Below are 27,668 nucleotides of genomic sequence, written 5' to 3'. Positions count from 1 at the left end.
CAAGAAACGGAGGCTCATTGAAGGAATTGATTTGCCCATAGTAACAAAGCTAGTTGGTCCCAATGAAGATCTGACCTTCTGGAAGGATGTCTGACATCCTGGAATCAAGATGCTACAGTATCTGGCTGTTTTGGCCCGGTCTTGTGGGGCTGGCCAAAGCATGACCTGGCAGAAAAGAGGAAGGGGCAGGGGGAATAAACATTTACATAGTACCTACCATGTGCTAAGCTCTGCATTAAGCAATTTACAAACATATATACATATATATATAATTTATATTTATATATATTATTTATATTTATATATAATATATATAATATATATATATACACACACACATATATACACACATACATCTATATATATATATATACACACACATACATACATATATATACATATATACATATATATATGTATATATGCATATAAAAAATCCCCATTTTACAGTTGAGGAGACTGAGGTAAACAGAGATTAAGTGACTTGTCCAGGGTCAGACAGTGGTGTCTGAGGATCTGAGCTCAGGATTTTCTGAATTCTCGGCCTTCCTTCAGACCCAAAGCTCTATCCACTACACTACCTAGCACTCGAATGCAACTCAGAGAACCCAAGTTCTAGACTCCTCTCCTCTATTCTGTGTGACCTTTGGCCAAGTCACTCCCCTCTCTGGATCTGTTTCCTCACCTGTAAAATGGGACACTTAGACCAGATGATCTCTGAGGTACTTTCTAGCTCTAAAATTGAGTCCAGGGGCAGCTAGGTGGCACAGTGGATACAGTACTGGCCCTGGAGTCAGGAGGACCTGAGTTCAAATCTGGTCTCAGACTAGACAAGCTGTGTGACCCTGGGCAAGTCACTTAACCCCAATTTCCTCATACTAAAAAAAAAGAAAAAAGAAAAAAAGAAAATTATGAGTTCTATGAATCCATACTCCTTGTAGCAAACACAACCTCACCCACAGCTACATATCTGTGAAATCTTACACAGGCATCGGTGCCGAGCCATGAACTCAGGCAGGAGAGGACAGAGTACAATTTGGGGCTTAGAGGCTAATTCAGATTCTGCCAAGACTACGCATATGGCACTACCAATTCATTTTCCTTTCTCACACTTCTGTTCTCTTGTGTAAAACTGAAGGCCATCCCAGCTCTAAATCTCTAGCAATGACTTGTTGGAGGGGTTGGGGGAGTACAGGAACACTAATACACTATCGGTGGAGCGGTGATCAGTCCAACTAGGGAATTTTGCACCAAACCCAAAGTTACTAAACTGTGATGGCATTACTAGGCACACATCCCTAAACAAATCACAGAAAGGCGGGAAGGACCTACGTGAACAAAAATGTTTGTAGCAGCCCTTTTTGTGGTAGTAAGCAACTGGAGGAGTGGATGACCATCACTTAGAGAATGGTTGAATGGTATATGAATGTAGATAGGACAGGGCCTAGACCTGTGATTTCCTTTCTCCAGGAAGGAAACTCCCTCTACCAATGCATCTTCTCTGCAATTTGTAATCGCAGAGTTGTCTGGAGAGATTGAGGGGCTTGCTCAGGGTCAGAGGCAGTGTCACATGTGGGATTTGAACTCAGGTCTTATTGGCTTGGGGGTGGGCTCTCTATCCATTACTACCCTGCCTCTCTCTGGCTATATGAATATAATGGAATATTATTGTGCTCTAACAAATGACAAAAGGTATAGTTTCATCAAAACCTGGGGAGCCTAGTATGAAGTAATGTTGAAGGTATTTGAGTAGAACCAAGAAAACAATTTATACGATAACTACAATAATGTAAAGAAAAACAATTTGGAAGGACTCAATAAGTCTACTCAGTGCAATATCCAATCATGCCTGCCAATAGATTGACTGAGGAAGCATGCTTCCCACCACTTGGCAGAGGAGTGGAGCAGAGGTGCAGAATGAGACATTTTCAGAAACCGCTCATCTGTTAATTTGTTTTGCTTGCTGCTATTTATTTGTTACAAGGGAGGATTTCTATTTTTGACTAGAAGAGCTAGGGGTGGAGGGTGATGAGGAGTTGCAGTAATAGGGATGCCAAGAAAAAAATGGAGAGTCAAACCTAGCTTTAAAAAAAAATAGAGAAGGGAGAAAAGAAGGAAATTCAGAAAGAGACAAACAAGCAGGACAGGTTTGGAACTATCACATTAGATTTAATATACACTTTAAAAAAACTGTACGTAATAGTTCACAGTTTCATATACCATCTTCTTTTTCTAGTCTTTGCATATTGAAATGTTTGTTGCTTGTTATATTCATAATAAAAATAAACAAAAATGGACAAACCTATCATCTTAGATGTTTTTTGAGGAAAAACAGTACCCCAATTGGAGGGCACTCTGTATTTACAAGTGCTTTGGAAGCAAGGGATGTTGTTGCACAAAAACGTTTTCCATTTCTCTCCTTTCTCCAGATGCCAGTGAACGTGAGGCCAAGATCACTTTGGGAGGAGAAGCAAACCACCTGTGGTGCACAAATGTAATGGAATGTTGCTGCACCCTAAGTAATTATGAATATGAAGAATACAGAAACGTGTGGAGAGACATACAAAGCGATGAAAAGTGAAGCAGTTGGGAGCAGCTAGGTGGACAGTGGATAGAGCCCCTGCCCTGGAGTCAGGAGGACCTGAGTTCAAATCTGGATTCAGACACTTGACACTAGCTGTGTGACCCTGGGCAAGTCACTTAACCCCAATTGCCTTAAAAAAAACCCCTTAGATGAACAAAGGGGTACTTTAAAAATTATACAGGTTATCCTTCACCCTAAAACTCTAACCCTGTGCCCCAGACACCTTGAATTCCCTTGTCTCATTTAATGAGATGGCAGAAAGAAGAAGAAACTAGGAGTCAAGAGACCTGAGTTACAGCCCTGACTCTACCACAGACTTTCTCAAGAAAGTCATTTCCAAATCTCTGGGTCCATTTTATCATGTGTGAAAGAAGGAAGAGGGGTAGGTAAGAGGGAGAAGGAAAAGGGTATGACTACATCTCTAAGATCACTTTAGCTCTTACACATGTTTTTAAAAATGTATTGATGCATTCTGTTTTTTACATCAGTCATTTCTGGATATATGCTCCCCCACCCCCACCCCCCAACCCCGTAACAAAGAAAAGCTATTTAAGTGCAAAACAACCATACAGTGACTGCATCTGATGGTGTGGGCTCCCAACTCTTAGTAAAGAGAGGGGAGGACTTCATTATGCTGTTATCTATTCTCCGGGATGATTAATTTTGGTTTGGCTTTTTTTTTTAAAAAAATTACTCAGAGTTTGGCTTCCTTTTTTTTAGCTCTTAACACTCCTGGGAGGGAAGGAGCACAGAATAGTGGGAAGAGCTCAGGAACGGAGCCGGAGGATCCAGTTTTATAGTTCCTGATACCAATGCTACCTGACCATGATCAAATAACACCTTCTCTCTTAGCCTAGCTCCTCATCTGCTAAACGGGAAGAGGAACACAACACCTCTCTCAAAAGGATGTTTGGGGGGTGAGGGGAGGGGGTGGCAAAGTGCTCTCTCAATCTCAAAGTGCTGTAGAAATTCCAGTTCAGCCTGATCCTTACTCATCTCAAACACACCTACTCAAAGCTCTCCAGTGTGCATCCTGCTCCCATATTTAAGTCTCCAATTTAGCCCATTCACAGCTCAGCACTTCAAGGATTTTTTAAAATGATGTTATTTGGAAAGCAAAACATCTACTGGGAGTAACAAAAGAAGATTGAAAGATGCAGTCTTGCCTTTGAGGAGCTCAAGGGGGGAGGGAAAAACTTTACAAGCACACCACCAACCTCATCCACACAAGGTGAAAATGTACAGCAGCAGAGTGCCTGTGAGCTAAATGAATAGCTCAGGTCCCTCAGCTGAGTCTATCTCAGCCAATCTAAATTTAATACCCCCTCACAGACAAATACCAGCAGATATTGCTTCCATTCTCTTTCCTCAGCTCTGCCTCCTGTTTTAAATATGAGCCAGTTTTGAACAGAGCAGCTCTGGAATACTTTTATTGTTTTTATTATTATTATTATTAAGGAAGCTCTGTATTTCCGCTACTGCTCACCAGAGATTCATAAACCTAAAACAATGCAAAATCTCAAAGATACGAACTTTTTTTTAGTAATTTGAGACGCTTACTAACATTAAGATGAGGAACAATAGGCTGCCTTAGGATATTACAAATGAGAATGCACAGAGCAACCGTCTCTATTTTTTTTTCTATTTTCCATGTAATATAATATTAACTCCACCTCCCACTCCCAACCCCCATAAAAGAAGAAGCACATTCTAAAAGCTAAGCATAGAAAGGTTCTGGTTTAAAGTAGTCAAAGTGATGAGGCCTTTCACCTCTATACAACTGTTTTTAGAAGAGAATTTATAATTTAGAGAAATGTGGGAAGATTTACTTGAATTGTGAAGTCAGCAGAACCAAGAAAACAACATATGCAGTGCCTATAATGATGTAAACGGAAAGAATGCAGGTCAACTGAGCGCTATGTAATTATCATAACCAAACCTGGCCTCTAAGAGACGCCAAATGCACTCCTCTTCCCTTCCCAGAGATGGAGGCATTTGGTGGTGTGGAACATCAAACGTCCCATCAGATGACTGACGGGCTGGTTAGTTTTGATGAACTGTTTTTCTTCTTGCTTTTTCCCTCTTGGTTACAAGGGATTGCTCTCAGGGGTGAGGGAAAAAACATTCAGAAATGAAGGTGACATAAAAACAAACAAGAGAGGAGAATCCATAGTCTATCATTATGTCCACTGAAGATCTCATTTCCTTGCTGGAAAATGGGGAGTTAAACACATTTTTTTCCTTGAATGAAATTCATTTCAAAATCAATCACATATAAACCTTCCCACCTAACAGCATCTTAGAAATCTGTTTTCTCTATTGGAAGTATTTTCCATTTGGCACAAATTCAGTATGATTTCATTTGGAGTGTCTGAATGTTAGAAACAATATTGTTTATGCCTGGAATTTCAAAATCTATACGTGTATGGAAAGGGTTTGAACACCAATATGCATATGTGTTGATAGATATGTAATAACCATAGAGTCCTCTACACACACACACACACACACACACACACACACACACACACACACACACACACACACACACATATATGCCCAGAAATAAGTTTACCAATTCTGTTGCTATTAGTCACCAAGGCCAAGGAGTAGGACTCCTTGGGAAAAGATTCAGTTTAGAATGAATAAGTCTGCATGTACCAATATCTCCTGATTCTACTTAATTTTTTTCCCAAATGGATCAGAAGAAAAAAATACAGGAGAGAACAGTTTTGGTCAATGCAATAACGAGTGTATGTACAATGTTTTGACATTTATGTCTTAGGAGAAGAAAATAAGCGTCTTGTTAATTAAAACGCACTTTCATCTCTAGTCATTTGAGACACGGCTTATTCTGCAGGACAAAACAAAGTACAAGGTCAAGTCCAACGAGGACTCAAGAGCAAAGAGATGAGAGTGTAGAGGCCTTTTTGTTCTGATGTCCACAGGCCACCTAGGGACCAGCCAGTTAAGAAATCTTCACTGAAACTCAATGGAACTGGCCAAGGATGTATCCGCCCAGACTCCACTTTTATCCAGATGGGTAAGCCTTGATAATCTTCACATCATCAACAGGACGGTCCTGGGCATTCGTCTCTACCATACCCACTCGATTCACCATCCCTATACCCTGACATACACGGCCAAAAATGGTATGCTTCCCATCAAGCCACTGGGTAGGGGCCAAGGTGACAAAGAACTGGCTGCCATTGGTGTCTGGCCCTGCATTAGCCATTGCAAGAATTCCAGCCCCTAAAAGAGAAAAAGAGAGAGAAAAAGCAGCAGTGAACATCAGAGCTTCACAATGCAACTATTGAAGATTCCAGAAGCCATCATTTTAATGCTGGTCTTCATTATATCTCACTCAGACTCTCTTCAACCTTCTTCTCCCTGTAAAATCCCCAGTTTTATCAGGCTATCTTAGACTACCTCCCTTCTTTCTCTTCTGGGTCCCCAACCCAAACCCATTCTTAGATGAGTACTTCTCAGGCAAATACATTCAAATTTGCTCTCATCAGACCTTCTGCCTTCTCTCAGGATGACTGACATATTACCCAGCCTCCTCTCCCCATCATCCTACTTTAGCAAATCCTCTCTTTGGGCAACTTCTAACTTCCCACAACAGGTAGTTAGAGACCAAAACACTGCAGACCAGCTCTTCACATTACTCAGCAGGTCCTGAGCAGATGCCTTTTCTCACATCTGCCACTTTCCTTTTGTGGTACCAGGGCTGAGCAGCTACCAGGCACTATGCTAATCTCCCAGTCACCTAGAGTGACAGCCAAAGGAAGAGCTTTTTAAATTCTGAAATCCACTTCCCTGCCCGTGCTCTCTGGTCAGATTATACACACCTGTGAATTTCAACTCGGGGTGAAGTTCATCTTCAAACTGTTTACCATAGATAGATGCACCACCTCTGCCTGCCAAGGAAGAGAACAGATGAATTAACTGCACAACCCCACAACAGGAAAGGGACAATCTAAGGTCAAAAGACCTTCACTAGAAAGGAAAGGAAAAGTTAGTGAGCAGTCCAAGCTTCTCCTCATAACTCCCCTAGACTTATTTAAAATTATATGGCCCAGCAGGGAAAAGAACCAAATATCATTATAACACATACAAATCAGACTGCCACAGTGGATTCATTGAATGTCATTTCCTGTTATTGAACAGCATCATTAATGGCCTTGATGGTGGAATAAAAGGGAGCCTCATCACAGAGGGTTCAAGCCAAAGGAAGAACAGGCACAGAAGCACTCAGTCACAAAGAAATTAAGAATTAGTGTGACCTCTGGGGGTGAAATGGTAAAAAATCAAATAAAATGAGGTTCAGGAGGCAGCATGTTTTGGGAAAGAAACAGGTTAACACAAGACAGCTAACAACATCAGCTAACGTGACCACTGAAAAACCCTACTACTCCCATTTAAAGGTGAGGGAAACCAAACGTAGGGGGCAAGGTTGAGAAGATAAGGAAAAGTAAATTCTGAAAGCTCACCACAACAAATGTTTGTACAAAAATTGATTGCCAACAAAGCCAATGGTGAGATTTCGCTTAATATAACTCCAGCTTAACATGGTTAAAATAGAAATAAATATCCTATCAGGTCAATCAACCAAAAACATTTGTTGTGTAAAGTCTCACTGTTATTCAGCCATTTCAGTCACATCCGACTCTTTTGTGCCCCTATCTGAGGTTTTCTTTCTTCTCCAGCTCAATTTACAGATGAGGAAACTGAGGCAAATAGGGTTAAGTGACTTGATCATGGTCACACAATATCTGAGTATCTGAGGCCAGATTTGAATTCACAAAGAGTGAACTCCTGAATTTGAATTCCTGACTCCAGACCTGGCACTCTATCCATTGTACCACCTAGCTGCCCATATAGCCTCAAACAGGGTCCTTTAGGGAGACACAATCTGTTGGTACTGTGCTTTCCCTAAAAAAGTTTGTGAAAGATGGAAGGGAAAAAGGGAAGGATCTTCTTTCTCCCTGGTCCAGGCCATCCACAATCCATTAAGGTTTCAAAGAACTTTCTGGGTAAATAAGTGTTTCAGAGTGCTCTTCTCTCTTTATTTATCTTTTTAAAAATTATCACCTACGTTTATCAAAAAGACCTCTCCCAATCCCAGAGAGCTAAGCGACAAAGACTGATAAAAGAGCTCAGTGAAACTAACCAATACATCGAACAAACTGACAGCAGATGTATTGTTACCCCACCCAGAGTCCTCCTGCCTCTTCAGAGAAAGGGAGTGGGTGGGAAGAAGTGCATTTTTATAGCTCCTCCTAAGCCAACCTGGGCCATTATCATTTCACAGCATTCACTTTGTTTGTTTTAGATTTCTTCTCAAAGATTTTAGGTGTTGGCATTCTAACACCTAGTGTGTTTGGACTTGGAGTCAGGAAGATCTCAATTCCAGTCTTGTTTCTGATACTTTTTTTAAGAGATTATTTTTTAAAAGTTATTTAAATATTTATTTTTAGTTTTCAACATTCACTTCCACAGATTTTGAGTTCCAAATTTTCTCCCCCACCCCAAGACAGTATGCATTCTGAATACCCCTTCCCCTAATCTGCCCTCCCTTCTATTTACCACCCCCTCCCTTCTCTTATCCCCTTCCCTTTCTATTTTCCCGTAGGGCAGGATAGATCTCTGTACCCCATTGCCTATATATCTTTATTTCCCTGTTGCACATAAAAACAATTTTTAACATTTGGTTTGTTTTTTGGTAAGGCAATCAGGGTTAAGTCACTTGCCCAGGGTCACACAGCTAGTAAGTTTCAATTAACATTTGTTTTTAAAACTTTGGGTTCCAAATTTTCTCCCTTCCTCCCTCCCCACCCACCCTCATTGAAAAGGCAAGCAACTTGATACAGGTTATATACATGTGTAGTCATGCAAAACACTTCCATAGCAGGCATGTTGTGAAAAACTAACTATATTTCCCTTCACCCTATCCTACCCCCGGGTTATTCTATTCTCTCTTTTGACCCTGTCCCTCCTCAGAAGGGTTTGCATCTGATTACTCCCTCCCTTCTATCATTCTCCACCTCGCTTATCCCCTTCCCCCACCCCCCATTTTCCCATAGGGTAAGATAGATTTGCTCTTCTCTCTTAATCCTCCTGCCAATGCCCCTTCCACTCTTCTGGCTGTTAACGGACTGCCCCCTCCCCAACCCCACCTCTGGGGGAGGGAACCCAGAATCCCCTCTTCTCTTCTTCCTAAGGACAGCCCATTCTACCTCCACTACAGCCACCATCATCAGAGGCCCTTTCTTTGCACTCATTTCTCTTTCCTTTCCTCCCTTTCTCCATATACTCAGGACCACAACAGCCTATTTCTAGGGTTTATTTTCATAGGAAAAGTATATATACAAATAAAAGACACTCCTCCTAGGTCCAGACTGGGTGTCCCTCACCAAAGTTCTCCCAGCCTGGCCCTCTTGATTTCCCTCTGAACTAGGCATCGCACCATGAACTGACTCCCCTCCTGTTCCCAGATTAAAACATGGCATCTTCTTTCCTAGTGCTAATGTGTCTAAGCTCAGTCCAGAGAGCCCAGCAATTTGGTTTTTTTAATCCATTCTTCCAGTACTATCAGGAAGCCTCCTCATGGGCTTGGATGGCAAGCTTTGGACGCTCCATCCATAATACTATGATACCGATTGATGACTAGCTATCCTTGACCATGACACCAAAGGGTAAAGAAACACAAACAGGTATTTCAGATAGTTCACCCTCAAAGTTCAAAACAGTCACCGCCATACTTTACACAGCTCATTCACTTTCAAAGTTTCAACTACTGTCTCTATGTTGACAACTCTGAAATTTCTATCTCCAGGCTAGTTTGAAGGTGTTAGCTTTCCCACAGCACAGCTCACCTTAAGTGCTAAGTTGGGGGGGAACAGTAGCACATAACTAAAATTACCCTATCTTTTTTTTTCAAACCAGCTCCATGACCCCACCTCCCTATTTTCCTATATCACACCAGCATTTTCTCAGTCTCTCAGGTTCAAGTTTCATTTAGCCTTGAAGTTTTTTTCTCTCCTATACTCCCCATACACAGCTAGTCACTAGTTCTTTCTACTCTTTCTTCACAAGCAACTTGTCTCTTTGCCTCCATTCTCACTGCTACCACCACAGCAAGGAGAGAGCTAGGCTCTCCTAGCTAGCTCCCCTGCCTCAAGTTTCTCCCCCTTACTCCCCACCCCCAATTCACTGCACACAACACTGCCAAATTAATCTTCTAAAACACCTCTTTTATCACACCACTCCCTTAACCCAGAACCTAAAATAGCCTCCTAGCTTGAATCCAAAATCCTTAGTCTGGAAGTCAAAGGCTTCCATTAACTGCCTCAACGTTATCTTCAACACACACACCATTTGCTCCAGTCAAGTTGATCTTAATGTTCCCCATGCATACCAGGGTCCCTTCTGTCTCTGGGTCTTTGCTCCTGCTCTTACCCTGGCCTCCTTTTAATCCAAATTTTATCATTTCTTCAGTTCACAACTCATCTACTCCATGAAGCCTCCTTCACAAGCTAAACCCCTAACACAACCTTTCCCTTACCATAAACTCCTTCAACTCTCCTCTAAATAGAGTCTATGCCATAATATTAGATATTTCTTTAGGAGGTCTCAGCTCCTCAGCTAGATTTTAAACTTCTTAAAGGAAGGAACCATGGCATCTATTTCTTTGGAATACCCTAGAAGACTGAGTGACCATAGCTCACACTGCTATAGCATTTTAAGGTTTACAAACACCTTTCAACATAACAACCTTGTGAGGTCAGAAGCTGGGGCCCAGAGGTGAAGTGACTTGCCTTTGGTCAAATAATAACTAGGTGTCAATGCTAGTCTAAATTTCTTGATTTCCAGTTTCATGTCCTTTCTACTATAATATGGTGCTTTCTTACTTAATAAATTATACTCATTCAACAAACAAATTTAAGGACGAACAACTTGTAAAAAGGTAAGACTGGATGGAAGGTTTTGACAACAAAAAGGACTGGCATCTTAAAAATTACCTGCATACAAGAGGCTACTGAAATCATTCAACACTCTGTAAGGGAGTAAGTATAAAGAAGAGAGTAAAGAGGCAGCTAGGTGGTGAAGCAGATAGAGCATCAGCCCTGAGTCAGGAGGACCTGAGTTCAAGTCTGACCTCAGATACTTACTAGCTGTGTGACCCTGGGCAAGTCACTTAACCCCAATTGCCAAAAAAGAGAGACAGAAAGACAGACAGACATAGTAAAGATTCCAGGACTAAGCCTTAAAGGATGAATATAGGTAAGGGACAGAATGAGATGCAAATAAATCAATGGAACCAGAGAGGAAGCATTCAGAAAGATAGAAGGCTTCTAGTTTATCCTCATTACAAATAATGCTTGCTGATAGTTTTAGATAATGATTAGTAAGATCAGGTGTGAAACAAGGATGCCCACTGTCACCAAAATTATTCATTATTATAATGGAAATCCTAGCAAACAGTAAAAAGAGAAGAAAAAGAAATAGAAGGAATCAGAATGGGCAATGAGGTAATAAAACTATCTCTTTCTGCAGACGATATGATGATATACTTGGAAAATCCCAAAGACTCAACTAAAAAGTCAGCTGAAACAATTAATAATTTTAGCAAAAGTAGCAGGACATAAAGTAAATCCACATAAATCATCAGAATTCCCATATGTCACAAACAAAACTCTTCAAGAAGAGATAGTAAAAAAAAAAAACCATTTAAAATAACTCTAAACCAGCACTTCTTAAACTGTGGGTCTGGGGTCCTGACTCACAGTTTAAGAAGGACTGAAGGGGTCAAGAGTGGAAAAAGTTTAAGAAGCCCTCCTGTAGACAGTATAAAATACCTGGGAGTATACCTTCAAAACAAATCCAGGAACTACATAAACAAAATTATAAAAAAAAAATTTTCATACAAACAAAATCAGACTTTTGGAGAAATATTCATTGCTCCCAGGTAGGTAGAGTCAAGATAATTTAAAAATGACAATTTTAACCAAACTAATTTATATATTCAATGCCATCCCAATTAAACTACCCTAAAATTTTTTTTACTGAATTAAGAAAAAAATAGAATTCATTTGGAAAAACAAAAAGTCAAGAAAATCAAAGGAAATAATGCAGGAAAAAAAGTAAAGGAAGGAGGCTTAGCAGTATCAGATCTTAAATTATATTATAAGGCAGTAATTATCAAAAGTATCTGGTACTGACTAAGAAATATAAAAATATATATCAACAGAATAAAGTAGATACACAATTTACAGCAGCGAATAAACATAATAACCTTGTATTTTGCAAGTGTAAAGACTTAAGATTTTAGGATTAGAATTCATTATTTGTCGGGGCAGTGAGGTGGCACAGCAGATAAAGCTCTGGCCTTGGAGTCAGGAGGACCTGAGTTCAAATCTGGCCTCAGACACTTGACACTTACTAGCTGTGTGACCCTGGGCAAGTCACTTAACCTCGATTGCCTCACCAAAAACAAAACAAAAACAAAGGAAAAAAAGAAGTCATTATTTGGTAAAAATTGTTGGGAAAACTGGAAAGCAGTATGGCTTATTGGAAAGCAGTAAGATATTGGGCACAGACCAATATCTTACACGATTTACCAAGATAAGATCAAAATAGACATGTGTTATAAACAGAGATTTTACAAGAAAATTAGAAGAACATAAACATATTACTTATCGGACTTATGGATAGGCAAACAATTTATGAACAAACAAGAGACAGAAAGCAAAGTTAGGTGTAAAATGGTTAATTTCAATTATATTAAATTAAAAAGATCTTGTACAAATAAAACAAATGTAGCCAAGATCAGAAGTAAAGCCGAAAATTAGGGGGAAATTTTATCAGTTTACCAGATAAAGGTCTCACATCACAAATATATAAAATATATAATATATATTATAATAATATAATACATATTATTATAATATATATAAACTATAAAACACATAAAAACTTTGTCAAATCTATAAGAATACAAGTTGTTCCCCAACTGATAAATGGTCAAAGGATATAAACAGGCAGTTCTCAGATGAAGAAATCAAAACAATTTATAGTCACATGAAAAAAAATGCTCTCAATCATTATTGATTAGGGAAATCCAAATTAAAACAACCTTGAAATACCATTTTACACCTACCAGATTGCCTAAAAATGATCAAAGGGGAAAGTGACAAATCAATGTTGGAGGCGATGTGGAAAAATGGGACACTAATTCATTGTTGATGGAATTGTGAACTAATCCAACCATTTTGGAGAGCAATCTGGAATCATGCCGAAAGAGTTATTAAACTACCTATACCTTTTGACCCAGCAATACCACTACTTGGTCTATTTCCAAAGATGATTAGGGAAAAAGGAAAAGAACCTACATGTTCTAAAATATAGTAGCCCTCTGGTGGTAGCAAAGAACTGGAAATTGCAGGGAAGCCCATCGGCTGGGGAATGGCTGAACAAATTGTAGAATATGATTATAACAGATTATAACAACAATACTGTGCCATAAGAAATTATGAGCTCAATGATTTTAGAAAAACACAGAAAGACTTGAATGAAATAATAAAGAGCAAAATGAGTAAAACCAAGAGAACATTGTATACAGTAATATCAATACTGTTTTAAGAACAACTTTGAGAGAATAAGTTATTTTCACTATTATAAATATCCAAACAAACTACTATGGACATATGAAGATGCTATCTGCATCCAGAGAAATAACTGATAAATAGAAGTGAACAATTTTACACACACACACACACACACACACACACACACACACACACACACATATATATGTATATACCTATTTGTGTCTAATGACACATCTAATGACATAGCATCTAATGACACATCTCTAGGTGGGGGGGAGGGGAAGGAAAGAAAAAAAGAAATTGACATTATTTGAACAGAATAGCAAGTTATATATAGTAGATTTGCAGTTTCATGTGCGATCATCTTTTTTAATTGTACTATGTTATAGAAATGCTTTTTTTATTCCATAAATTAAAAATAAAAAAATAAAAATTTTAAAAACAAAGATAGATTTGAAAAAGAACAGCCACAAACCTTAATGAAGGAGAGAATTTAAAAGAAGAAAGGGTAGGTCAATAAAAGAAATCCAAAAAGGTATGAAAACTAAGAAAAGATGATTGGTTTTAGCTAAAGAAAGTCACCACTGGCCTCTGAGAAAATAGTTCTGGTAGAATGGTGAGCAGACTAGTTAGGGAAGATGGTGGCAGGGTAGTACAAGCTAAGGTCACAGAGCCACAAAGGGTAAATGAAGAATGAGACAGTAAGTTATAAAAGAAAAATCTCCTGTAAAAGGAAGGCAAATATATTTAAAAACCAAAGGAGGGAAAAAGTAAAGATACTCAAGAGGGAAGGGACAAAGAGGGAACCAAGGCTTTCATGTCAAGCTGACCTGGGCTAGAAGCCATAATTCCTCACCACTGCCATCAACAAAGGGCTACATACATTTCCAAGACTCCTCCAAAAATTTCAATAGACTACATTGAACAAAACTAAAAGCAGGTCAAATAAGTAGCCACCTAGGTCAAAAAAAAGGAGGGCATCATAAGGAACGCTTTAACTTTCTTTTTATTAATGCCAGTGCCAGAAATTCTACTACGCATGGCACTTAGGTATTTATTTTGTGACAATTCATATGTGTTACCGTGAATGCTAAAAGCTTCTAGTAGTCAGCAGCACATGAAAACTTATCCAGGGCATACAAACGCCTGTCTAGACTCTGGCCACAAAAATGTTTTTATTTTTGGTTGGGTGGAGTTATCTCATATGAGTCTGTTCTAACATTTTAAGTCTTTAGAGGACATAATACCACTTTTAGTCATAGCACTATTGGTGAGTTTTCTTTCTTCTTCCCATTTGTTCTGAGGACTATATTGAAAAAGTATATACAGTTCTCAAGTCAGATGAGTCAGCTCTGGCTCTAGAGTAATTCTAAGGCATATGTAGTACGGAGAGATCAACCCCAGAAACAAAAAACCTTTAAGGAATAACATACTGGAATAACATCCTGTTGCCTCCATGTAAGATGATTAGTTTTGGCCATACCTGTTCCTGTAGGGTCACCACCTTGGACCATGAAGTCTTTTATGATCCTGTGAAATTTGGTGCCATTGTAGTAACCACGTCGAGCCAACTCTGCAAAGTTCTTACAGGTCTTGGGGGCATGTTTCCAATACAGCTCCAGCACGACAGTCCCCATGCTACAAGATGGAAGGATAGCAAGAGTCAAGACCACAAGACCAACAATTCGACTCTGGTTCAGATTCACATCTAGCATGTTGACAAAGCATGGGGAAAGTTGCTATTGGATCTCATGCTTGGCAAAAGAGTGGTTTCAATTCCCACTAACACAAAAAAAGCATACCTCACTTTGGTAAAGCAAACAGGTAAAAAATAAAAGGAGAGTCACAATTCTGACATATACATACATACATACAAACATAAGATTTCCTCTCCAAAGATTCAGAAGCATGTGTATACATGCTTACTTTTGGGCATGTATATACACACATACGTGTTTATGTGCACATAATTATACACACATAACTATAATCCAAGTAATTAAACTACTCAATACCTGCATTTTCTCCCTGTATTCAATTCATAAAAGTGATCAGTAAAGGCTTTACACAGAGAGTTGGATTTGTACATTTTGAAGATGAGCAGCATTCAGGTAAGAGGTCACCCAGAAGAGAGGGTTATGGATTCTCTCTTTTTTTTAATATATGAGGCAACTGGGGTTAAGTGACTTGCCCAGGGTCACACAGCTAGTAGCAAGTGTCTGGTCTGAGACTGGATTTGAACTCAGGTCCTCCTGACTCCAAGGCCGATGCTATATCCACTGCGCCACCTAGCCGCCTCCCCTTTTTTTTTTTAAGTAACTTTTTTTTTCAGGGTTATGGATTCTCAAAGGCCATACCAGTAGGGTCCAAGCTCCGGCAGGTTCAAACACACCAAAAATTTTTCAAGTATGGTTCCGGTGGCAGACTGAAGATCCAACTCCATTATGTAGAGAACATCACAGGTAGGTTGGCCATGAGACAATGAATTCTTTGGTCATGGTGGCCCATTAGAAAAAGAATACTGAATAGCTTTCAATCCTTTACTGCCTATCCTGTTTCTACAGGGATGACAGCAGAGTGGTAGAAAAGGGTCAAAGGTACTAAGAACCACAGTTTCTAGACTATCAATAAACATTAATTTAACTGCCGACACTCTAAATACAAAGTGCTTATCCAGTAACCAAATGTACATATTACTGTAGCAACCAAACAACACAGATATCAAAGCTTGTGCTAGACATGAAAGCAGGAGAAAGAAATTGCAGATAGATGAAAGGACAGTTTAAGGGCTCCTAAGAGAGGCAAAATAAAAGGACAGAGTTGGTTCTATCATACTTCCAAAGGCAACAAGTATCTTCATTTCACAGAACATATAGTCCCCTCATCTTGCAGTGCTTATGATGAACACATGCAAAACAAGAAAAGAAAAGAAAAGAGAGAGAGATACCACCACGAAGGTGACTGAAACTTATGTAATGACATCTGCTGTGCGGATGAAGAGAGAGAAAAACGATCAAGAGCCCAACAAGAGCTTCCAACACAAGGCAATGTATATTTTAATGCTCAGTGACTTGACTGTAAAGATAGCCATAGGGATGACAACTAAAAATACCCTGGAAAACAAAGATTCATGATTAAGATATTAGAGAAGTCAAAAGCTTACCGACTACTCAAATGTATCAAGCCTATGTAACATGAATGCTTTCTTCAAGAAAAGTGAACTGGAAAGTCATTATCTATTAAAGAAATGCAAATCAAAACAACTCTGAGGTACCACATCACACCTATCAGATTGGCCAACATGACAAAACAGGAAAATGATAAATGTTGGAGAGGATGTGGGAAAATTGGAACACTAATGCCTTGTTGGTGGAGTTGTGAAATGAATCAACCATTTTGGAGAACAATTTGGAACTATGCCCAAAGGGCTATAAAAATGTGCATACCCTTTGACCCAGCAATAGCACTTCTAGGGCTATATTCTAGACAGATCATACAAATGGGAAAAGGACCCACATGTACAAAAATATTCATAGCAGCTCTTTTTGTGGTGGCAAAGAATTGGAAATTGAGAGGATTCCCATCAACTGGGGAATGGCTGAGCAAGTTGTGGTATATGAACGTAATGGAATACTATTATGCTATAAGAAATGATGAACAGGCTGACTTCAGAAAAACCTGGAAAGACTTATATGGTCTGATGCTGAGTGAAGCAAGCAGAACCAGGAGAATGTTGTACACAGTAACAGCCACGTTGTACGATGACTAATATTGATAAACTGAACCCTTCTCAGCATTACGAGGATCTAAGACATCTCCAGAGGTCTCAGGGTGGAAAATGCTGTCCACATCAAAGAAAGAACTATGAAAGTTGAATTGCTATTTTTTTCTCTTGTGTTGAGTTTTGTTTCCTCTTTCTGATGGTTCCTCCTATTGGTTTTAATTTTTACTTACACCACCACTAATATGAAAATATGTTTAATGGGAATGTAAATGTATAGCCTATATCAGATCGTGCGCCATCTTGGGGAGGGTGTTGGGGAGGAAGGGGGAGAAAAATTTTAAACTCAAAAGCATATGGAAGTGATTATTGATACATCAAAATAAATTAATAAAATTTTAAAAAAAAGAAAAGCGAACTGGAAATCACTAGTCTTGTACCTGCCTCACCCTCACCCTCACCACCACCACTACCACCACCACCACAAATTGGTACATCTCTATAGCAAATCATTATGGCAAAGGTCAAAATCAATATCAAATTATAAGAAATTTCCAAAATGTGAAGACACTGTGTGCAATCCTGGAAACTGACTGATTCAGACAAGCTACTGATGCCTGTGAATTGAAGCTATTGATGAATGGAAGTGTATATTTTATAGGATCACAGATTTGGAGCTAGACAGGACTTCCTAAGGTCATCTTGTTCAACTGGACTACAGCCTAGAGCGAAAAAGAAATCAAATGCTCTATTAACATTTCCTACAAAAGTTTAAATAATGTAAAGCAATCAGCACAGTGATGAGGAAAAAAGAGCTCAGAAACCATTTCAGTCAGCAAATGCTTGGTTTTCTTGCCAAGTGGAGAGATAACAATAACCAAGGGCAACACCACTATAAATTCATTTGCAAAACTTGACAGAGGGGTACAACGTTAAATTACAAGCAGTATTGTCTCACAAAAAGTGAGGAGTGATAGAAGGGAAAATGAGTCTACAGAAAATTTGATGTGAGACTCAACTAGGTTATTTCACCCCAAGTACATTTCAAGATGAAAGTGAAGACAAAAGACAAAAAAGTTTCTATAACAAATTATTTAAATGATCATTAATGACAGAACCATCACATTTGTACTCATAACTTCAGTTCCAAATGCATTATATGAGGAAGTAGAAGTGCACACCAATGCCTTTCTCCATCATCACAGGTCCCTAGAAGATAGAGGCCCCAAACAATATTTATGGTAGCAAAATTTCACTTCCCAATCCCCTAATCCCAGTGCTTGAGTCACCATCTCCCAAGGCAAAAATCTCTCCTTTTCTTGATATCTTGCCCCATCCTCTCATCCCCATCCCCTCAATGTCTTCTCTCATCCACTGCTTGATTTTGAACAAACTCCACTTTCTTGTGCTTATAGAATCCAGCTCTCTCCAGGAGACACTGAATACCTGGCCAAATTCTCCAGTGATGGCTGCTCAAAGAGCTGGCATACTCTTTGCTGCCCAATGACACTTCCAGACTAATACCATTATTCAGGATCTTTTCATCCTTTGAGATTCACTCCATTCATCTCTATCATCTAGTCTAAATCCTCACTGTTGTGATCTGCTGAGCTCCGAATCACTCTCCCTTCTTTCTAAATGAGCTCAGTATCTAGCTCGTAATCTTTCTCTCCAATCCAAACCCTGTTTTCATATTGGGAACTTCAATTCACACAATGATACCCTTTCAAACCCCACTGGTTTCCAAGTTCATTAACTTCAACATTCACACCTAAAGCCTCACTTTTCCTCAGCCACCAAAAGGGATAATCACGCCTATGACTTCATCATTACCCATGACTGTGTTGCTTCCATGATTCAGAATTTCAGAAATTCCCTTCTCTGATGATAACCTGTCCTTCCATCTTTCCCTCTACCAAACTCCTCCTAACCTATTCCTCACTCTCACCACACCCTACCATACCTTCATCCCTGCCTGTTCTCTCAGTCCAGTATCCCCTGCTATGGCCTCATTTTCCTCTCTTCACAGTCTTCACTCTAAAGCTGACCAGTTCAACTCTACTCCCATGCCCTTGTCTTTTACTGTTGCTAAGCACACTTAGGCCATCCCCAATCCTTGCAACTTTTCCATACCCATTCCTTAGCTCCTGAATATCAGCAGTCTCCACCATGCCAAATGAGGCCACTACAAATTCATGCTAACAAATCTCAGCTGGGTGGGTCTTCACTGCGCCCAACAAAACTTAAATTTTTCTGGACTGAATCTCAATCCCAATCCACTCAGTAGCTATTTTGAAACCTTTTCATCTTTCCTCAAGTCCCCAAGGCCTTTGCCAATCCTCATGTCTTTGCCTCCTATTTTACAGACAAAAAAGAGGCCATCCACAGTGAGATTCCTCTTCTCCCTTACTCCATACCTCAAAGTCCCTCTATATCTTTATCCACACTTTTCCTCCTTTAGACCTATTTTTGAGGAAGATGTGGTCCTTTTCCCTACCAATACCAACCTTTCTACCTGTGCCCTGAAGCCCCAGGGGCCCAAAAGACAATTTTTTTTTATCTTCAATCTCTATCTACTGGATTTTTTCCCCCATATTTCTATGGAGATCTATATTTAATTTACATATAAAGATTCTCTCTTTTACTGCCGGACTCCTTAAAAAAAACAACTGCACCTGATGCCCCCTCTCCCCACTTCCTCCTCTCCCAATAATTTCTCAATTCTTTGCAATCTGGCTTTTGACCCTACTACTTGACAGAAATGGTTCTCCACAAAGTTGCCAATCATCTCTTTACTGCTAAATCCAAAAGTATTTTCAAAGTCCTCATGGTCTTTGACCTCTCTGGCCATCCCTTGCTCTTGAACACTTTTGCATCCCTTGAATTTCATAATACTGTTCTCTTCTGGTTCTTCTCCTTTCCTGTAAGACTTGCAAACTATCCTTCATTCTCCAAGAGAACCACGACATCATGGAGATGATACCACAACATGCAAGTGAACCCAGTGAGGGAAGACTGTACAAAGTCACTAGCCTCACTTTCTCCTCCAGAGCCATCTGAGTCCCGTAGCCATACATATGGATCAGGACAAATGGAGATGGTCCAGGATGTAGGGGGGGACCCTGGCCTTTTCAAGGTAAGGTCTTTAACAAGTCTCAATCTGACTGAGGCAACGACCCATTCAGTGACTAAGGCTTAATAAGAACTGAGGCAGAGAATGGCCTCTTTACCTAGTCAAAAATCTAATAGATAGATAGATAGATAGATAGATAGATAGATAGATAGATAGATAGATAGATAGATGAAAAGTTTTAGAAATCGTTCTGAGAGCGGAAGACCCTCAGGATTTCTGACCAAAACAGAAACAATTGCTACTTGCATTCATTCTGAGCCAATCAGAGGCCAAACAATGACCAAGTAGGTTTTGGCCAGAGACCTATTGTTGGCCATTCAATGAGGGCCAGAGTGATTTGGGGTTAAGGCTGGTCTTAAAAAAAAAAGTTTTAGAGATTAAAATTTACATTACACTCACTGTGGATACAGGAAAGAGAAAGGGAAAGGAAAGGGGAGAGGAGAGAGGGGAGAACAGAAAGAGAAAAGAGAGAGAGAAAGAAAGAAAGAAAGAGAAAGAAAGAAAGAAAGAAAGAAAGAAAGAAAGAAAGAAAGAAAGAAAGAAAGAAAGAAAGAAAGAAAGAAAGAAAGAAAGAAAGAAAGAAAGAAAGGAAGGAAGGAAGGAAGGAAGGGAGGGAGGAAGGAAAAGAAAGAGAGAAAAGAAAGTTGTGCTGCCCAACTGGCCAATCCCAGTTTGGTCTCCAGTGGGGAGCTCTTTTCCATTCACAGAGGTGGTTGTCTGTCCTTCACTCTGGAAGAGAACCAAGACAACAGGAAGGTAATGCCAAGACTTGTAAGCCTACTCTTTCTCAGTCTCCTTTGTTAATAATCACCATTCATGACCTATACCAAACTACCAAAAAAATTATCTTATAGAGCTAGAAAAAATAATAACAAAATTCATCTGAGAGAACAAAAGGTCCAGAACACCAAGGTAATTAATGAAAAGAAATGCAAGGGAAGGTGGCCTAGCCATTTCAGATTTAAAACTGTATTATAAAGCAGCAAACATCAAAACTACTTGGTACTAGCTAAGAAATAGAGCAGTGGATCAGTGGAATAGGTCAGGTATGCAAGACACAATAGTCAAGGACTACAGTAATCTACTGTCTGATAAACCCAAAGACTCCAGCTCCCAGGACAAAAACTCACCATTTGACAAAAACTGCTGAGAAAACTGGAAAACAGTATGTCAGAAACTAGGCATAGATCAACATCTTACACTGTATACTAAGATAAGGTCAAAATGGGTACATGATTTAGACATAAAAGGTAATACTATGAGCAAATTAGGAGAGCAAGGAATAGTTTACCTGTCAGATCTGTGGAGAATGGAAGAATTTATGACCAAACAAGAGATAGAGAACATTATGAAATGCAAAATGGATAATTTTGATTACACTAAATTGAAAAGTATTCTGCACAAAGCCAATGCAACCTTAGATTAGAAGGTAAACAGAAAGATTGGGAAACAATTTTTACAGCATGTCTCTGATGAAGGCCTCATTTCTAAAATATACAGAGAAGTGACTCAAATTTATAATACAAGTCATCCCCCAACTGATAAACGGTCAAAAGACATGAACAGGCAGTTTTCAGATGAAGAAATTAAGCCATCTATGGTCACATGAAAAAATGGTCTAAATCACTATTGATTAGAGAAATGCAAATTAAAACAACTCTGAGGTACCACATCACACCTATCAGATTGGCCAACATGACAAAACAGGAAAATGATAAATGTTGGAGAAGATGTGGGAAAATTGAAACACTAATGCATTATTGGTGGAGGTGTGAACTGATCCAACCATTCCGGAGACCAATATAAACAAAATTGTTGAGGCCCTCTCTTAAGAGTCCGATATGGGTTTAAGATCCAGGACAGAGTTTGACCTTTGCCCAGGCTTTAACCCAAAGGGCTCAATAATTAAGAAGCAGGGCTCTCCAAATCTCTCCCTGCTAGGAGGCTCCTGAGACATTCCTTCTCATTCTTTGAACCTTTGTTTTACATATTCACTCCTCTATACAAGAGCGGCCAGGAAAAAGCCTTGGAATTTACAACCCTATCTAGGAACTCTGATAAGGAGGAAATGTATGTTATCGCATCCTTAGCAGATGTTTTGGGGAGGACTCTTTGAAGTGAGGATGGATTTTCTCTATATATCCTGTACCCTCAGAAGAATAAACTGAGTCAGTTCTACTGCTCCCGGTCATGTCTCAAGTTTATTTCACGCCTTTCCATTTGGTGTACTATCTGGTTGCAGGCAACACAAAATATAAACTCTTTACCCTGGCATTTAATATCCTTCATACTACAGTTTCCAACTTACTTTCCTGAACTGATTTCAAATTATTCTCTCTCAAACATTCTAAGTGCCAACAAAACCGGCCTACTTGCTGTCTCTCAAACCTAATGGTGTATCTCCCATTTTCATACAAACCATCCCCCAGGCCAGGAACACCCTCCCTCTTCACCTCTACCTCTCAGAATGCATGTCTCCATTCAACATTCAGCCCAGCTGCCAACTCCTACATGAAACGTTCCCTGGCATTAGTGCTTCCCCTTCCTCAATCTTCCTTGTATTCTTTTGTGTACATGTTGTATCTCCCAGTAGGTGCTCCTTGAAGGCAGGAACCTCACAGTGTCTTCTGCATGTAAGACATTATAAATGTGTATGGTACACTGAACTGGACATTTCACTAAAGAGGAAGACAAGGATGAGCAGCTGGTACACATAAAGAAATCTGGCCTAGAAACAATAAAATTTTGAAAGCACTGAAAGAGAATTTGAAGACACTAGGATACATGAAATTAGATATCTAGGTATTTTTAAAAGGGGGAAATATGCTGAATGATGGAAATTGCAATATTATTAAAAAAAAGACACTGAAAAGGACATCAATAACAAAAACCCATATGCCTACTTCATCATCTCTCCAAATGACATACACATGGGGGTCAGCTAGGTGGCGTAGTGGATAGAGCACCAGCCCTGAAGTCAGGAGGACCTTGAGTTCAAATCCAACCTCAGACCAAACACTTGACACTTACTAGCTGTGCGACCCTGGGCAAGTCACTTAGCCCCAATTGCCTAAAAGCAAAAAAAAAAAAGAAAGAAAAGAAAAAGAACAAATGACATACACATGGCTAAGAAGGTATTCTTGATTAAAATATGAACTGAAAACTACCAGACTTCAACAAACTATTTTCCCTTCTCTTTTAAAGTCACAGGTTCTACCTAATTCACCCAGGTTGGAAGTGCAGGAGCAACTAACAGGTTCAATCCAACTCTGTTCAGCATGGTAACTTTTTATTTTTTTTTTAAAGGCAACTGGGGTTAAGTGACTTGCCCAGGGTTACCCAGCTAGTAAGTGTCAAGCGTTTGGTCTAAGGCCAGATTTGAACTCAGGTCCTCCTGACTTTAGGGCCGGTGCTCTATTCACTGTGCCACCTAGCTGCCGCGGGCATGGTAACTTTAATCTGCTCCATTTCCAACCTGGGCCAGTTTATCCCATTTTAGGCAATCTGGTTCACAGGAGCACACTATATTAATGCTGAACTTAGTTTGGACATCCAATTGACTTAGCCCACTGCAGCTCATAACTCCTGAACTCAAGGGATCTACCATTCTTAGATTTCTCAATAACAGAAATTACATTTTCTACATCAGACCACACCTTCACAGCTACACAGCAAATAGAAAAGTAGAGAGAAGACAAGTGTCCACAGTCTAACTGTTGATTATTTTTTTCCACAAGTTTGATACAGTAGAGCAAAATGCTGCTTTTAAGACTCTCCTCCAACAAGAGGTTTCTCATACATCAACTCAGATCATGAATAGAGGTGGTATGCAATGGAAAAGGCAGTGAATTTGGAGACAAAGAACCTGAGTACATCACAGTCCTGCCATACCCTACCTGTATTACTTTGGGTAATTCACTTAACCACTCTGGGCATCTCATCTACAAAATAAGGGAGTTAAACTAGATTACTTCTAACATTTTTTCCAACTCCAAATTTCTATGATCATATGACAAAATTCCTATAGACATAACCACAGACCAACAATCTTCTGACTTTGTATAACAAGTATAAAATAGTGAACTCTCTGCCAAAGGGGTTTGCCATGGCCTCGAGGAATATCCTAAGCAATCCAAATGAAAAAGATTCCTTATAGATGGTAAGGTCTTCCAGAAGCTCCACTTTAAGAGTGACATTGTGTTCATAGTTCCATACTAGAGAGATTCCTCAAAGAGAATAAACATTTCAAAGCAATCTACCTAACAATCCATAGAAGAAAAAATAAATGAAGACTGCCTGTTGTCTAAACCAGAGATGTCAAACTCCTAACGTTAATTTTTGGTTTTCTAAGTCAATATGCAGCTAGCTCTTGATTTGGGTTTGACACCATCAGTCTAAACTGTGTCATAAAGTTGGATATGCACTCTACCAAGCTAGTACACCATCAGTACATTTATCTCAGACAGGCACTGCAAATAGACATTAAGCTGGGTCCAGAATCAAATAGGAAGAAGAAAATGAGCTAGATTGCATTTGGAGAAATTGTGCAGTGCTTCCAAGGAGAGCATTTGCTCCCTGAGGCAAAAAACCCATCTGTTTAATAAGTAATATTCTTCTGGTGATGCAATACAGCTGCTGATAATAGAATACCACAATCTTCAAAGAATCAAAACTGGGGGGGACCTAAAGGATATCGTAAAGACATATGACAAACAGAAATAGGCTGCAGCACACTACCAATAAAGAAGAAATGTTAAAGACATCCTGCAGGAATCACATAACTGGTAAAGGAGGTGGGCCAGTAACACTGGGAAAGCAACGGGACAGCCCATGTGCTCCACTCGTACCCACAAAATGTCAAAAGACCTACAAAGAAGTCTCCACTATGCTAGAAATAATCCTCTTTGTAAGATTTACAGCACACAAACAAGAATCGTACAGGATGAAGTGTGGACTGCAGATGGATTGCAATTCCTGCCCCCCTCTCCAGGAAGTCTCCACAAAGAAGGCAGCAGATGCATTTACTGAATGTGAGGCTTATTTACATTGCTAATGTGGCTTCCACCCTCAAATCATCACGAACTAATACAGTCAATAAGGATGTTAGAGATGAGCTAGTTCAATCCTTCCATTTTACAAAGGAAACTACCCTTTTGTAATAAAAAAAAAATACATGCCCAATCCATCTAGTGGCAAAGAAAGAAGTTGGAAGTCCAGTCTCTCGACCCTGTCTTGTTCTTCCCACATTTATTAAGACCCTTCTATATACAAGGTGCTGTGCTTTCCTTTGAACGACTGTCGTTACCCTGAGACTGAAAAACCCTACTCCGACAAACCCCTAGCCTCTGGAGATGGCAACGCAGGGCGGCCGCACAGGGCAGTGCTCCCGCCGCTGCCTCCTTTAAGATGGGGCCAGACTATGGAGGGCCTTGAATGCCACCTTGGGAGGTTGGACTTTTACTCTGGGGGCAATGGAGAGTCACCGAAGATTTTTAAGCAAGGAGATGACCTGATATTGACGGCCTTCAGTGCCCCTGACGAGGCCTCGGAGGCGGGTGGTGGCTTCCCAGACACCCTGGGAAAGGCCCGTCCGTCCTCCCCCGGCCTTAGCCTGCTCTCCGGTTCCACTCCGCCGGTCCGTACTTCACTCGACACAGACACAGACACACACACACACACACAGCGCCTCACCTGGTCTCCAGAAAAACGTTGGGGGGCTGCCAGGAATCTGGCGGCACTGCAGCCATGGTAAAACCCGCTTAGCCTCTGCTTCCGGCACAGGGTCTACGGAGGACTCGCCGCCAAAGAGCACACTTCCGGTTTCCACAGCTAGAGCACCGGGTACCGGAGAGGAAGAGGCGGAGTCCTGTGTAAATTATGCTTGTTACCAAGGTCCCGGAATGCTACCTCACTCTTGTAGTGCTCTGATTGGTCTAAGTGTGCATGGGAAGTGGAACCTTTCAGGAAATAATGTGCGTCTATTAGTTGTTTTCCCTCATCACTCAGTCATTCTGTCCAATGATTCAACAGCTCTCCTTTCTCCTCCCCGTCCCCCCTTCTCCTCCCTTAGTCCCTCCTCCCGCCCCACACACAAGCAGTGGCCGGCTGAGAAAGGAATGCTGGGGGTCCTTATCTGCCATTTTCGTTCCCTGCTTTGTGTTCTGCTTTTCCTTTCATTCTGTAAGCTTCTCCAGGGCAGCTCCTCTGCTTTTAATCTTAATATCCCCAGCGCCTAGCACAATGCTTAGGACATAGTAAATGCTCCATAAATGTTTGTTTAGCTTAACTGAATAAAAGCCAGAGGAAAGAAAAAGAGAAGGGAAGGAAAGAGAAAAAAAGAGAAGAAAAAGATGGGGAAAGAAAGAGAAGGGGAAGGGAAGAAAGAGGAGGAACAAGGGAAAGGACAAGGGGAGTCGAGGAGAGGAGAGAGAAGAGAAGATGACGGCAGGGGAAAAAAAAAAACAAGGATGAGCACCCGGAAGAGAATGAGAAGTGGGAAAAGCAAGAGACAGCAAGAAATAAGGGGGTGAGGAGAGGGAGAAAGAAAGATGACAGGGAAGAGGAGGGGAGGAAAGCAGAAAAGAAGGTAGGGAGAGAGAAGGGGAAGAGAATCCAGATAATGAAGTGAAAAGGAAGAGAGACAAGGAAAAGGGCAAAAAGAGGGTGTCTGAGTCAAGACTAAAAGGAAAGCCTTTTGCAAGGGATAAGGTATTATTTTAGGCAAGTAGAAAGAACAAAGGTAGAGTGACGTTGGCTATGGGAAGAGGGAAGAAAGAAAGGTTAACCCTTCTTGGTCTGCAAGCGAGTTAAAGGCGGGGATCTTGTGGAGATAGAGTTCACTCTCCATATTCCTGGACCACGCAGTTATTTATAAAGCTCCTCCCTGCCTTGTCCAAATGCTCTGCGCAACAGAGCAAATAAGATATAAGCCTCCATTTTCACATATAACGGGTAGAAGAAAGACAACGTGAAAAAGGAAAAAAAATGTGGAAATAGAAACTGCTCTGGATGGGGAAAGGTGTGGATAATGTTATATTGCTGAAAACATAAGAATAGCCCTTCTGGATCAGACCTTCAGATCTTCTAGCCCAGTACTGTTTGATGGACGCTAAGGCAATGACAGAAAAGCAATAATTCTCAGTCTCAAAAATCAGGGGCAGCTAGGTGGTGCAGTGGATAGAGCACTGGCCCTGGATTCAGAGAACCTGAGTTCTAATTCAGCCTCAGACACTAGCTGTGTGACCCTGAGCAAGTCACTTAACCCCATTGCCTAAAAAAGAACAGTCCGTGAGCATTTATTAAGTGACTACAGTGTGCAGGTATTGTGCTAATAGCCACTGGGGGTGCAAAAAAAGGCAAAAACTCCCTGTTCTCAGGGAGCTCACATTCTAATGGTGGAAACATGTGAATAACTAGATATGGGCATGATGTGTCAGTATATAAATCAAGGGACATATGTCAAAATCTGAGTTTTCTCTTTGTAGCAAGTATTCTCTCGTATCACTCTCCCAGAGGGTTCTAGTGATACCCTGATGGGATGAGGTGTCTTTTCTTTAATGCCATTAGCTGAAGACCTCATTTGGTGTATGTTCCCTTGGAGTCAAATCCTCTGTATCT

The 27,668-nt window shown here is 40.2% G+C and overlaps 1 protein-coding gene across 1 annotated transcript; it reads right to left on the bottom strand.

The window, feature by feature from the left end:
• Positions 1-3,272: 3,272 nt before the first annotated feature.
• On the bottom strand, positions 3,273-25,891 carry PPIL1 (peptidylprolyl isomerase like 1). Its single transcript, XM_020999558.2, has 4 exons — positions 25,743-25,891; positions 14,681-14,835; positions 6,436-6,504; positions 3,273-5,836 (listed from the first exon to the last, which is right to left on the bottom strand). The coding sequence occupies exons 1-4, from the start codon at positions 25,796-25,798 to the stop codon at positions 5,616-5,618; spliced, it is 501 nt and encodes a 166-aa protein (XP_020855217.1). The 5' UTR covers positions 25,799-25,891; the 3' UTR covers positions 3,273-5,615.
• Between the last annotated feature and the right edge of the window lie 1,777 nt (positions 25,892-27,668).

Source organism: Phascolarctos cinereus, unplaced genomic scaffold (genome assembly GCF_003287225.1).
Source record: "Phascolarctos cinereus isolate Bilbo 61053 unplaced genomic scaffold, phaCin_HiC Scaffold_5;HRSCAF=322, whole genome shotgun sequence".
In the NCBI taxonomy this organism is placed as follows: Eukaryota; Metazoa; Chordata; class Mammalia; order Diprotodontia; family Phascolarctidae; genus Phascolarctos; species Phascolarctos cinereus.
Note: the sequence above shows the minus strand (reverse complement) of the source record. Positions and strands in the feature narration are given on the sequence as shown.

Coding starts and splice junctions, on each gene's coding strand:
- PPIL1 (XM_020999558.2), bottom strand. CDS start 25,798: ATGGCTGCAGTGCCGCCAGATTCCTGGCAGCCCCCCAACGTTTTTCTG. Junction 14,836..25,742: donor AACGTTTTTCTGGAGACCAG/GTGAGGCGCTGT, acceptor TCCATCTTGTAG/CATGGGGACTGTCGTGCTGG. Junction 5,837..6,435: donor CCCCGAGTTGAAATTCACAG/GTGTGTATAATC, acceptor TTTCTCTTTTAG/GGGCTGGAATTCTTGCAATG.